Raw genomic sequence first — 13,504 nt, forward strand, 5'->3', positions numbered from 1 at the left:
CAACGCTTTGCACATTTTAAATTTGAATTCTCCAGACCAAAGAGACTGTTGCTATGTGACATGATTCAGGGCAAGCCTTATGCTAGCAACCCCCAGCTCCAGCATGGTCCGGTGTCTTTGTGCCATTCTCAGCCATTGTGCAAGAGCTTGCCCTGAATCATGTGATTAGCAACGGCGTCTTTGGTCTGGAGAATTCAAAGTTAAAATGTGCCAAGCATTCTGAGCAAGTCAGTGTACCAGATGTTTTTTCAAATTTAAACCCCAAAGAGTATAGGTCACTCGCAAATAGCTGATTGAAATCCTTAGCACTCGAAGGCCTTCTCACAACCGTTGGAATCAACGCATTTACCGTAAGCAGAGCCTGGTCCCATGAAAAAGAGGTCGACAATTAATTTATGTCAGCATGCTCTTGACATGGGACTGGTTGTACTTGCGTAGTTTCGCATCATCCCCATACACAAAGTGCTGTCTCATATCTGGGCTGTACCTAGATGCAGGTGGATGTCGTCCCAAGGCCTCGCTCAGTGTACGCGTGTAGTGAGGTGCGTTACCACAACACAGACCCACGTACTGAATGCCCAATTCAAGGCACTGTTCGCCAAAGGCAACGATGTCATCGCGGGTACAGGCGGCACAATCCAGATTGGTTGGGAAGAGTTGTTTTCCTAAGGAATGGAAAACCAACATCAAGAGACCAAGAATCACTTGTCAAATCAGATTTTTTTTCTTTCCTTTTTTAATGTTGATTAAATAAAATAAAAATTTGGATGCTTTATTTTGCTCTGATGATTGCATGTACACATGTATGCAATCAGAAGATTCATGAATTATGCATCAAGTTAAAATGCTTCTCATGAATTATTCAATGTCCTTCCCACTTTGACCCACCTGTCAAGGGATCTTTCAAAGCCTGCATGTTGGGGGCGTCCTCAGTCGTACGGTAAACCACAGGAAGGGCAGCGATAGGGACCTACACAACAAAGACAGAGTGATGATACTATCTGCTGAAGCAGTGACACACATAGGCTTACCAGACTGCGCAGAATGCTATGTGGAATTTACAGCATGCATTTTCCAGTGTTTGAGTACTCGTAACCGAGTACACACAAGTACTCGGCCCGTACTCGACTATCAGTACTTGAACATTATTTGGACTGAGCCCGTACTCGATTCTGTGTACTCAAAGAAGAGAAGCAATTGTAGTTGAATGTCTTTAACCCAAGGGCACAAACACCATGTTCCTGGCAGGGTTTGAACCCACCATCGTACATGAATTAAACACTGTAACCACTGGACCTCTACGTTTTACCGTTGTTTTTGTTTTGGGAGGAAAGAGTTAGAAAAATGGCAAAATTCATTTAAAACATGAGGCGTCGTCTTCTTGAGAGGGCAAAATATTTCCTGGAAGGAACATAAGACAAAGGTGGAAATATATGGCAACATCCAACCTATCTCAACTACAGATGCACAGGGCAGAGCCCGCCTTGCCGGCCACTGCTACAGAGCCAAAGAGCAAGTTGCCTCCAACCTCATCTGCTGGAGATTGCCTTGCCCCAACAGAGGGAGGAGACCCCTCAACTACGTTGACACTGTATGCAGTGATGTGAGCCAGCACTTTGATGACATCACCACGGCCATGGCTGACAAGCGAGTCTGGAAGATTTTGGTTGCATCCATCTCGGCTGCGACCGCCAAGTGATGATGATGATTTAAAACATTTGGTTGAAATGTAAAATATCCTTGTGAGATTATGGACTTGTTTACCTTGAGTACTTTCTTGAGTTGTTTCAGGAGTGGTAGGGTAGTGGCCGGACCTCGGGCACAATTCAGACCCAGGACATCAGCACCGGCTGCCTCAAGTTGCTGGAATGCTGAACACATCTCCACACCATCCAGTGTACAGAGCTTACCATCAAGCACATTCTGGTAGAAACCCATGGTTATAACAGCAGGGAGACCTAATACATGGAGGACAAACAAAATTGGACCATGTAGAGCAGCTATGTCGGTTAGTAAGCTCATGCAGTCGCAAAACTACAGGGGCCACGAGGTGAGCCCCTTTGAGACCTTAGCCTGTTCCTTCACCACCCCTGCTCATATCGTCACCAACACCACCAACTGACACTCAAGTGCTAGAGTTCCCCTCCAGAATATTAGCCCCCTTCTAGCGTCCCCTGCAAATCCGAACTCAGTGACGCCTCTGTGTCATAGGTTCTTGTCCCATTTTGTTCTCGGCAAGCAGTGAGCATACGCTTACATCTCAGCTCAGCATGAACAAACAATGAAAAAAGAATGACCATGCATGTTATGCTGTTACCTTTGCCATATTTCTTGATTGCTTGCAATGCCATCATTGCTTCTCCCAGATCACCGAATGACTCTCCAACAATGTAATCAGCCCCCTCCTCCACCGCCCACTCTATCTGCTCCTGTTTGGGGGAAATTTCATCATCACACTAGGAATGTTTTTCTTATACAAAAAGATCATTTATCAACCCCTTGACAGGGACATTCACTGAGGTGCTTAATACCCAACTTTACTTGTGTACTGAATGGAGTGCTGTGGCCTCGTGGTTAAGGGCACTGTGGTGCATGTGCCCTTGGACAAGGCGCTTTAATTGTTACTCATTGCTTCTCTCCATCTAGGAGAAAATGGGTACCTGTGAGGGCAGAGATGGTTATTGTGGTTGATTAGCTTCATTGTGGCTAACGGGCTGCATCGAGCTGTATACTCCCCAGGGTGCTGAGATGGTATTTGGAATGTTTCATGGGCCCAATGATCGAGCAGGGGTTATAATGATATAGTGCCTTGAGAACCAGTCCTGGTGGACACATGCACTTTATAAAATACCCACTATTATTGTGTTTCCTTTCAACTAACGTGACTGCTCAAAACTTAGTGAAGTACAATGTTCTTACAGAAACGGCAGTCAAGATCTACTTTGGCAAAGTTGAAAGGCTGTTCTATATCTTACCTTGAAGAGATCATCAATTTTGGGTTGGCAGTTGGGATCATTGGAGTCAAACAAGGTTGTGTTGCAGATATTTCCAGCCATGAGAGTACCTGTTTGGTCGGCCACCTCCCTAGCTAGTCTTAAGGCCTGCCTGTTCATCACTTCTAGATCCTTGCCCCGGTCAATCAAGGCTAACTTTTCACGATGGGCATAATACTGCATAAACAAGAGCATTTTAATTCACATTCATGGAGATAGTCAGGGAGAAATACCACGTGTAAGGATTCTGTAGCCAATCACACATCTCCTGTCTTCCAATGTTTTGAACTTTTTTTTTTTACATGCCTTCATTTGTACCCTTATTCCGATGACTTTGGCGGGGGTTATTTCCCATACATCCCCCCCTAAAAGAAATACAGTCATCCCTGCAAAGACATACCGTGAATGCAAGAACAACCTCGCTCCCAGCGTGAACGAACTCCTGATACTGCTGACGCACAGAGGACCACCTCTGGGACCACCTCTGGGACGAAGGCCCCAGCCTTGAGGTATCCCCGGCGCTCAAACACAAACAGGTATCCCTCAGCGCATAGAACTCGCCCTCCATTGCTCAGTCGCTCCAAAAGACCTACCACTGCAAAGGAAGGATTAAAGTAGAATAACTGCTGATCTCAAAGGGCCATCCTCATGTCCCCTTTGTATACCTATCCCACTGACTGACTGACTCCCCAGTTGTCACTAGAACTGGGCAGTGCCATCGGGATTACCCCCATGAGACTTAACCAACTTACTTTTTTCTACAAAATAATAAACGACACAGAACTTTCACATAAATCCATCATCCAATATTTGGTCCCCAAACCAGCACAGGCTCGTAGATTTCACAGCCATCAGTTCACAGAAAATGCAGCTAGAACAGTTCAATCATTTCTACCCAGGACTATCCAGAAACAGACCAGGATCCCTAGCGCCCCGAACCACAACACCTTTAAAGATTTAGTTAAGTACCACTTCCCCAAGGCTCCTCGTTCAAGACTTCCAGGTGGAGTATTCAGGAGGAAATTCACCAACACCAGCCATGCAAGCCCAATGAATGAGTTAAATCTGGTCTATTAATTGTGTAGACATGAGATGCATGAACAAAACTTCTAGAGAATCGCCATTCTGAATCAATTATTGAATATCTCCATATCTTGGACCAGCGTTGTTAGGATTGCCTGGTCTTGGTCCTTTTAATTCTGTTATTTCCCAACTTCATCATGAGCTATAATGTATGTCATTAACGTGCGTTCTGAGACTGATAATTTACCAGTGTCCAGGTATTTTCCGATATTCCTACGTGCCTTTAAAACCAAGGGCAGGGTGTCAACTATCTGGTAGGGTTTGGTATTTGCACCAGACCGCATATATACCCCGTTTTTTGATTTTTTTGTTTTGTTTATTGGGGCAAGCATTTTGTGTGCACCCGCATTAGAAGTGAACTTGGCTGAGTCCCTGAATAGATGTAGATGTAGATGCATGTCACTGTGTGCACTGTGAGTGGGTCAATCAGTCATGCAAACAGAGCTGCATGCACGCTTGAGGTGCTGCGTACAAAACTTGCTTGCTTTGATCTCTGATCCCGTTCATATAGTTCAAGGACTATATAGTTTTAGCTGCTGGCCGGGGCGCAGGCTATTGGTAGCGTTCAGTGTGTAACAATGCTGTCTGCTTATTATTAAGTCTATGGATTGCCCAGGCTCTTGTGGTGTACAAAAGCTGGCTGGCGATCATGCTTGAACCAATGCTTGGGCGAATCACGATGATAGCAATCAATTTATGGGAAAGATTTCCATATACGAAGTTCAATCATCACCCTGTGTACAAACCCTATGAGATTGGACTGAAAAATTATAAGTGTTTTCTAAGAAAATGCTTGTACATGTATTTTCTCACTGCTCAAATTGACTTTTATGACATGAAATTGCTATCTGGGGGCTTGTTAGTCAATACAGAGGAAAATTAGTGAACTTCGTATATGGAAATCTTTCCAATCTTTGCAGACTGCAAACAATTGAGAATTAACATACGAAGCCTTTTTTATTGGCCAAGTGTGATTGTGAATCAAATTCAGACATTTCAGTCAACAACATTTTAGGTTGAGAGAGAAAAAAAGAAATTTGTTTTACCTTTCTTCTTGTCCGACATTTTGCTATGTATATAGTTGCAGAGATCTGTGTATATAACTTAGTACCGGTGCATTCAGACTCGGTCCGCGAGGTTTTCTATTCGTTGCCAGCTGATACAATGACGTTCCCCTTGTGTCGTGTCGAACCTTTTGTACCGGAGTAGTGTAGTAAACCGGTCGATCGATGCCCAACGTGACACTTGCCTGTATCTCATTGACTTTTGACATTGACTGTTGATATTGTGGCTTATCATTTTAACGTCAATCTCCCATTGGCCAAACGTGTAAAAGAGGGCCCTGAAAACATTCCCACCCGAATATTTGGGGCAATAGTCCAAGATAGTTATTTTCTTTATGTATAATTTCTGATCAACATTTGGGATACAATTCGGTGCATGTTTGAGTATTAAACCATGATTCTCTTGCATCAGTAGGCATTTTTTTTCCACCTTTCAGAAAAAACCCGTTAAGTTTCGGCCCAATTTCATTAAAAATGTAAGGGGAATGCCTTGCAATTCAAGGGACTAGCTCCCAGACGTCTTCCCAGCAAGTTTGAAGAAATTTTACTCTCAGCCAAAACATTTGAATGAATTTTGGCCAAAGATTGACTTTTTCCCAAAATGCCCACAAATGCCTTTGGATGCATGCGAACCGTAATTCGATATTCAAACGAGCATATTTTGCAAGATTTTTTGGAATTATTGGGGAAAATAATGTTTTCAAATTTCTGACGCAATATTTCCCCTTCAAGGCACATTTGCAAAGCATACGAGTGGAAACGTATTCTAAGGACCCTCACACGTCTTCACAGCAACTTTCAAGGAATTTCAGTTTTTAGCCAAATTTCCAAACAATTAATACTCCAAATTACTCAGAAATGCATATCGATGCTTCAGACCTTCAAAATTTGCTAAATTTCGGCTCAAATTGGGGAATTTTTGGCTGAATAAAATCATAAATTTATCCTATTTAACCTGAAATTTTCGACGTATTTCATTTTAAAAGGCATATCTGTCCAATGTAAGAGTGGAAACGTGCTCTAGGGACCCTGACGCATCTTACTAGCAAGTTTTAAGAATTTTAATTTTTCACCCAAAATTGGAAAAAAATGTAAGGGGTTAGCCTTACTTTTTTATCAATTTTGGCCAAAAAATGAATTTTCTCCAGATTACTCAGCAATGCATATCGATGCTTAAGGATCACGATTTAGTATTCAGACCTTCAAAATTTGCTACATTTCGGCTCAAATTGTGGCATTTTTGGCTAAAAATCAAACATTTTCCCTATTTTACCTGAAATTTTCGACGTATTTCCTTTTAAAAGGCATATCCGTCCAATGTAAGGGTGGAAACGTGCTCTAGGGACCCTGAGGCATCTTCCTAGCAAGTTTTAAGACATTTCATTTTTCACCCAAAATTGGAAAAAAATGTATGGGGTTAGCCTTACTTTTTCTATCAATTTTGGCCAAAAAATGAATTTTCTCCAAATTACTCAGGAATGCATATCGATGCTTAAGGATCACGATGTGGTATTCAGACCTTCAAAACTTTGGCCAAAATTGTGACATTATTGGGTAAATTTCGTATATTTGACCTATTTTACCTCAAATTGTGGACGTAATATTTCCTTTTTAAAGGCCTATCTGTCGGTTGTAGGAGTGGAAACGTGTTCTAGGGACCCTGAGGTATCTTCCTAGCAAGTTTCAAGAAATTTCATTTTTTGGCCAAAATTGAAAAAAAATGTAAGGGGTTAGCCTTACTTTTTTTTCGATTTTTGCCAAAAAATGAATTTTCTCCAAATTACTCAGAAATGCTTAAGGATGCTTTGGGAGCATGATTTAATATTCAGACCTTCAAAATTCGCTAAATTTTGGCCAAAATTGTGACATTATTGGGTAAAATTTCGTATACATGAATTTGACCTATTTTACCTCAAATTGTCGACGTAACATTTCCTTTTTAAAGGCCTATCTGTCGGATGTAGGAGTGGAAACGTGTTCTAGGGACCCTGAGGTATCTTCCTAGCAAGTTTCAAGAAATTTCATTTTTTGGCCAAAATTGAAAAAAAATGTAAGGGGTTAGCCTTACTTTTTTTTCGATTTTGGCCAAAAAATGAATTTTCTCCAAATTACTCAGAAATGCTTAAGGATGCTTTGGGAGCATGATTTAATATTCAGACCTTCAAAATTCGCTAAATTTTGGCAAAAATTGTGACATCATTGGGTAAAATTTCGTATACATGAATTTGACCTATTTTACCTCAAATTGTCGACGTAACATTTCCTTTTTAAAGGCCTATCTGTCGGATGTAGGAGTGGAAACGTGTTCTAGGGACCCTGAGGTATCTTCCTAGCAAGTTTCAAGAAATTTCATTTTTTGGCCAAAATTGAAAAAAATGTAAGGGGTTAGCCTTACTTTTTTTTCGATTTTGGCCAAAAAATGAATTTTCTCCAAATTACTCAGAAATGCTTAAGGATGCTTTGGGAGCATGATTTAATATTCAGACCTTCAAAATTCGCTAAATTTTGGCCAAAATTGTGACATTATTGGGTAAAATTTCGTATACATGAATTTGACCTATTTTACCTCAAATTGTAGACGTAACATTTCCTTTTTAAAGGCCTATCTGTCGGATGTAGGAGTGGAAACGTGTTCTAGGGACCCTGAGGTATCTTCCTAGCAAGTTTCAAGAAATTTCATTTATTGGCCAAAATTGAAGAAAAATGTAAGGGGTTAGCCTTACTTTTTTTTCGATTTTGGCCAAAAAATGAATTTTCTCCAAATTACTCAGAAATGCTTAAGGATGCTTTGGGAGCATGATTTAATATTCAGACCTTCAAAATTCGCTAAATTTTGGCCAAAATTGTGACATTATTGGGTAAAATTTCATATACATGAATTTGACCTATTTTACCTCAAATTGTAGACGTAACATTTCCTTTTTAAAGGCCTATCTGTCGGATGTAGGAGTGGAAACGTGTTCTAGGGACCCTGAGGTATCTTCCTAGCAAGTTTCAAGAAATTTCATTTTTTGGCCAAAATTGAAAAAAAATGTAAGGGGTTAGCCTTACTTTTTTTTCGATTTTGGCCAAAAAATGAATTTTCTCCAAATTACTCAGGAATGCTTAAGGATGCTTTGGGAGCATGATTTAATATTCAGACCTTCAAAATTCGCTAAATTTTGGCCAAAATTGTGACATCATTGGGTAAAATTTCGTATACATGAATTTGACCTATTTTACCTCAAATTGTCGACGTAACATTTCCTTTTTAAAGGCCTATCTGTCGGATGTAGGAGTGGAAACGTGTTCTAGGGACCCTGAGGTATCTTCCTAGCAAGTTTTAAGAAATTTCATTTTTTGGCCAAAATTGAAAAAAATGTAAGGGGTTAGCCTTACTTTTTTTTCGATTTTGGCAAAAAAATGAATTTTCTCCAAATTACTCAGCAATGCTTAAGGATGGTTTGGGAGCATGATTTAATATTCAGAGCGGCTAAATTCGCTAAATTTTGGCCAAAATTGTGACATTATTGGGTAAAATTTCATATACATGTATTTGACCTATTCCACAAATTGTGGACGTAACGTTTCCTTTTTAAAGGCCTATCTGTCGGATGTAGGAGTGGAAACGTGTTCTAGGGACCCTGAGGTATCTTTCTAGCAAGTTTCAAGAAATTTCATTTTTTGGCCAAAATTGAAAAAAATGTAAGGGGTTAGCCTTACTTTTTTTCGATTTTGGCCAAAAAATGAATTTTCTCCAAATTACTCAGAAATGCTTAAGGATGCTTTGGGAGCATGATTTAATATTCAGACCTTTAAAATTCGCTAAATTTTGGCCAAAATTGTGACATTAATTGGGTAAAATTTCATATACATGTATTTGACCTATTTCACAAATTGTGGACGTAACGTTTCCTTTTTAAAGGCCTATCTGTCCGATGTAGGAGTGGAAACGTGTTCTAGTGACCCTGAGGTATCTTTCTAGCAAGTTTCAAGAAATTTCATTTTTTGGCCAAAATTGAAAAAAATATAAGGGGTTAGCCTTACTTTTTTTTCGATTTTGGCCAAAAAATGAATTTTCTCCATATTACTCAGAAATGCTTAAGGATGCTTTGGGAGCATGATTTAATATTCAGAGCGGCAAAATTCGCTAAATTTTGGCCAAAATTGTGACAATATTGGGTAAAATTACGTATACATGAATTTGACCTATTTTACCTCAAATTGTGGACGTAATATTTCCTTTTTTAAGGCCTATCTGTTGGATGTAGGAGTGGAAACGTGTTCTAGGGACCCTGAGGTATCTTCCTAGCAAGTTTCAAGAAATTTCATTTTTTGGCCAAAATTGAAAAAAAATGTAAGGGGTTAGCCTTACTTTTTTTTCGATTTTTGCCAAAAAATGAATTTTCTCCAAATTACTCAGAAATGCTTAAGGATGCTTTGGGAGCATGATTTAATATTCAGACCTTCAAAATTCGCTAAATTTTGGCCAAAATTGTGACATTATTGGGTAAAATTTCGTATACATGAATTTGACCTATTTTACCTCAAATTGTCGACGTAACATTTCCTTTTTAAAGGCCTATCTGTCGGATGTAGGAGTGGAAACGTGTTCTAGGGACCCTGAGGTATCTTCCTAGCAAGTTTCAAGAAATTTCATTTTTTGGCCAAAATTGAAAAAAAATGTAAGGGGTTAGCCTTACTTTTTTTTCGATTTTGGCCAAAAAATGAATTTTCTCCAAATTACTCAGAAATGCTTAAGGATGCTTTGGGAGCATGATTTAATATTCAGACCTTCAAAATTCGCTAAATTTTGGCAAAAATTGTGACATCATTGGGTAAAATTTCGTATACATGAATTTGACCTATTTTACCTCAAATTGTAGACGTAACATTTCCTTTTTAAAGGCCTATCTGTCGGATGTAGGAGTGGAAACGTGTTCTAGGGACCCTGAGGTATCTTCCTAGCAAGTTTCAAGAAATTTCATTTTTTGGCCAAAATTGAAAAAAATGTAAGGGGTTAGCCTTACTTTTTTTTCGATTTTTGCCAAAAAATGAATTTTCTCCAAATTACTCAGGAATGCTTAAGGATGCTTTGGGAGCATGATTTAATATTCAGACCTTCAAAATTCGCTAAATTTTGGCCAAAATTGTGACATCATTGGGTAAAATTTCGTATACATGAATTTGACCTATTTTACCTCAAATTGTCGACGTAACATTTCCTTTTTAAAGGCCTATCTGTCGGATGTAGGAGTGGAAACGTGTTCTAGGGACCCTGAGGTATCTTCCTAGCAAGTTTTAAGAAATTTCATTTTTTGGCCAAAATTGAAAAAAATGTAAGGGGTTAGCCTTACTTTTTTTTCGATTTTGGCCAAAAAATGAATTTTCTCCAAATTACTCAGCAATGCTTAAGGATGGTTTGGGAGCATGATTTAATATTCAGAGCGGCTAAATTCGCTAAATTTTGGCCAAAATTGTGACATTATTGGGTAAAATTTCATATACATGTATTTGACCTATTCCACAAATTGTGGACGTAACGTTTCCTTTTTAAAGGCCTATCTGTCGGATGTAGGAGTGGAAACGTGTTCTAGGGACCCTGAGGTATCTTTCTAGCAAGTTTCAAGAAATTTCATTTTTTGGCCAAAATTGAAAAAAATGTAAGGGGTTAGCCTTACTTTTTTTCGATTTTGGCCAAAAAATGAATTTTCTCCAAATTACTCAGAAATGCTTAAGGATGCTTTGGGAGCATGATTTAATATTCAGACCTTTAAAATTCGCTAAATTTTGGCCAAAATTGTGACATTAATTGGGTAAAATTTCATATACATGTATTTGACCTATTTCACAAATTGTGGACGTAACGTTTCCTTTTTAAAGGCCTATCTGTCCGATGTAGGAGTGGAAACGTGTTCTAGTGACCCTGAGGTATCTTTCTAGCAAGTTTCAAGAAATTTCATTTTTTGGCCAAAATTGAAAAAAATATAAGGGGTTAGCCTTACTTTTTTTTCGATTTTGGCCAAAAAATGAATTTTCTCCATATTACTCAGAAATGCTTAAGGATGCTTTGGGAGCATGATTTAATATTCAAAGTGGCAAAATTCGCTAAATTTTGGCCAAAATTGTGACATTATTGGGTAAAATTACGTATACATGAATTTGACCTATTTTACCTCAAATTGTGGACGTAATATTTCCTTTTTTAAGGCCTATCTGTTGGATGTAGGAGTGGAAACGTGTTCTAGGGACCCTGAGGTATCTTCCTAGCAAGTTTCAAGAAATTTCATTTTTTGGCCAAAATTGAAAAAAATGTAAGGGGTTAGCCTTACTTTTTTTTCGATTTTGGCCAAAAAATGAATTTTCTCCAAATTACTCAGAAATGCTTAAGGATGCTTTGGGAGCATGATTTAATATTCAGAGCGGCTAAATTCGCTAAATTTTGGCCAAAATTGTGACATTATTGGGTAAAATTTCGTATACATGAATTTGACCTATTTTACCTCAAATTGTCGACGTAATATTTCCTTTTTAAAGGCCTTTCTGTCGGATGTAGGAGTGGAAACGTGTTCTAGGGACCCTGAGGTATCTTCCTAGCAAGTTTCAAGAAATTTCATTTTTTGGCCAAAATTGAAAAAAATGTAAGGGGTTAGCCTTACTTTTTTTTTCGATTTTGGCCAAAAAATGAATTTTCTCCAAATTACTCAGAAATGCTTAAGGATGGTTTGGGAGCATGATTTAATATTCAGAGCGGCAAAATTCGCTAAATTTTGGCCAAAATTGTGACATTATTGGGTAAAATTTCGTATACATGAATTTGACCTATTTTACCTCAAATTGTGGACGTAATATTTCCTTATTAAAGGCCTTTCTGTCGGATGTAGGAGTGGAAACGTGTTCTAGGGACCCTGAGGTATCTTCCTAGCAAGTTTCAAGAAATTTCATTTTTTGGCCAAAATTGAAAAAAATGTAAGGGGTTAGCCTTACTTTTTTTTCGATTTTGGCCAAAAATGAATTTTCTCCAAATTACTCAGCAATGCTTAAGGATGGTTTGGGAGCATGATTTAATATTCAGAGCGGCTAAATTCGCTAAATTTTGGCCAAAATTGTGACATTATTGGGTAAAATTTCATATACATGTATTTGACCTATTCCACAAATTGTGGACGTAATATTTCCTTTTTAAAGGCCTATCTGTCCGATGTAGGAGTGGAAACGTGTTCTAGGGACCCTGAAGTATCTTCCTAGCAAGTTTAAAGAAATTACATTTTTTGGCCAAAATTGAAAAAAATGTAAGGGGTTAGCCTTACTTTTTTTTCGATTTTGGCCAAAAAATGAATTTTCTCCAAATTACTCAGAAATGCTTAAGGATGCTTTGGGAGCATGATTTAATATTCAGAGCGGCTAAATTCGCTAAATTTTGGCCAAAATTGTGACATTATTGGGTAAAATTTCGTATACATGAATTTGACTTATTTTACCTCAAATTGTCGACGTAATATTTCCTTTTTAAAGGCCTTTCTGTCGGATGTAGGAGCGGAAACGTGTTCTAGGGACCCTGAGGTATCTTCCTAGCAAGTTTCAAGAAATTTCATTTTTTGGCCAAAATTGAAAAAAATGTAAGGGGTTAGCCTTACTTTTTTTTCGATTTTGGCCAAAAAATGAATTTTCTCCAAATTACTCAGAAATGCTTAAGGATGGTTTGGGAGCATGATTTAATATTCAGAGCGGCAAAATTCGCTAAATTTTGGCCAAAATTGTGACATTATTGGGTAAAATTTCGTATACATGAATTTGACCTATTTTACCTCAAATTGTCGACGTAATATTTCCTTTTTAAAGGCCTTTCTGTCGGATGTAGGAGTGGAAACGTGTTCTAGGGACCCTGAGGTATCTTCCTAGCAAGTATCAAGAAATTTCATTTTTTGGCCAAAATTGAAAAAAATGTAAGGGGTTAGCCTTACTTTTTTTTCGATTTTGGCCAAAAAATGAATTTTCTCCAAATTACTCAGAAATGCTTAAGGATGGTTTGGGAGCATGATTTAATATTCAGAGCGGCAAAATTCGCTCAATTTTGGCCACAATTGTGACATTATTGGGTAAAATTTCATATACATGTATTTGACCTATTCCACAAATTGTGGACGCAATATTTCCTTATTAAAGGCCTATCTGTGCGATGTAGGAGTGGAAACGTGTTCTAGGGACCCTGAGGTATCTTCCTAGCAAGTTTAAAGAAATTTCATTTTTTGGCCAAAATTGAAAAAAATGTAAGGGGTTAGCCTTACTTTTTTTTTCGATTTTGGCCAAAAAATGAATTTTCTCCAAATTACTCAGAAATGCTTAAGGATGGTTTGGGAGCATGATTTAATATTCAGAGCGGCA

General features: G+C 38.4%; 1 protein-coding gene across 1 annotated transcript; it reads right to left on the reverse strand.

Annotated features, from left to right (window-relative positions):
- Positions 1–212: 212 nt before the first annotated feature.
- Positions 213–5,469, reverse strand: LOC119730736 (betaine--homocysteine S-methyltransferase 1-like). The gene is given in 8 exon segments (XM_038203757.1): positions 213–665; positions 889–970; positions 1,765–1,958; positions 2,318–2,429; positions 2,976–3,170; positions 3,394–3,453; positions 3,455–3,588; positions 5,123–5,469. Coding segments are annotated over 8 exon segments (1,068 nt in total). The 5' UTR covers positions 5,142–5,469; the 3' UTR covers positions 213–393.
- Positions 5,470–13,504: the final 8,035 nt, after the last annotated feature.

Source organism: Patiria miniata, unplaced genomic scaffold, assembly GCF_015706575.1.
Source record: "Patiria miniata isolate m_02_andy unplaced genomic scaffold, ASM1570657v1 HiC_scaffold_22, whole genome shotgun sequence".
Lineage (NCBI taxonomy): Eukaryota > Metazoa > Echinodermata > Asteroidea > Valvatida > Asterinidae > Patiria > Patiria miniata.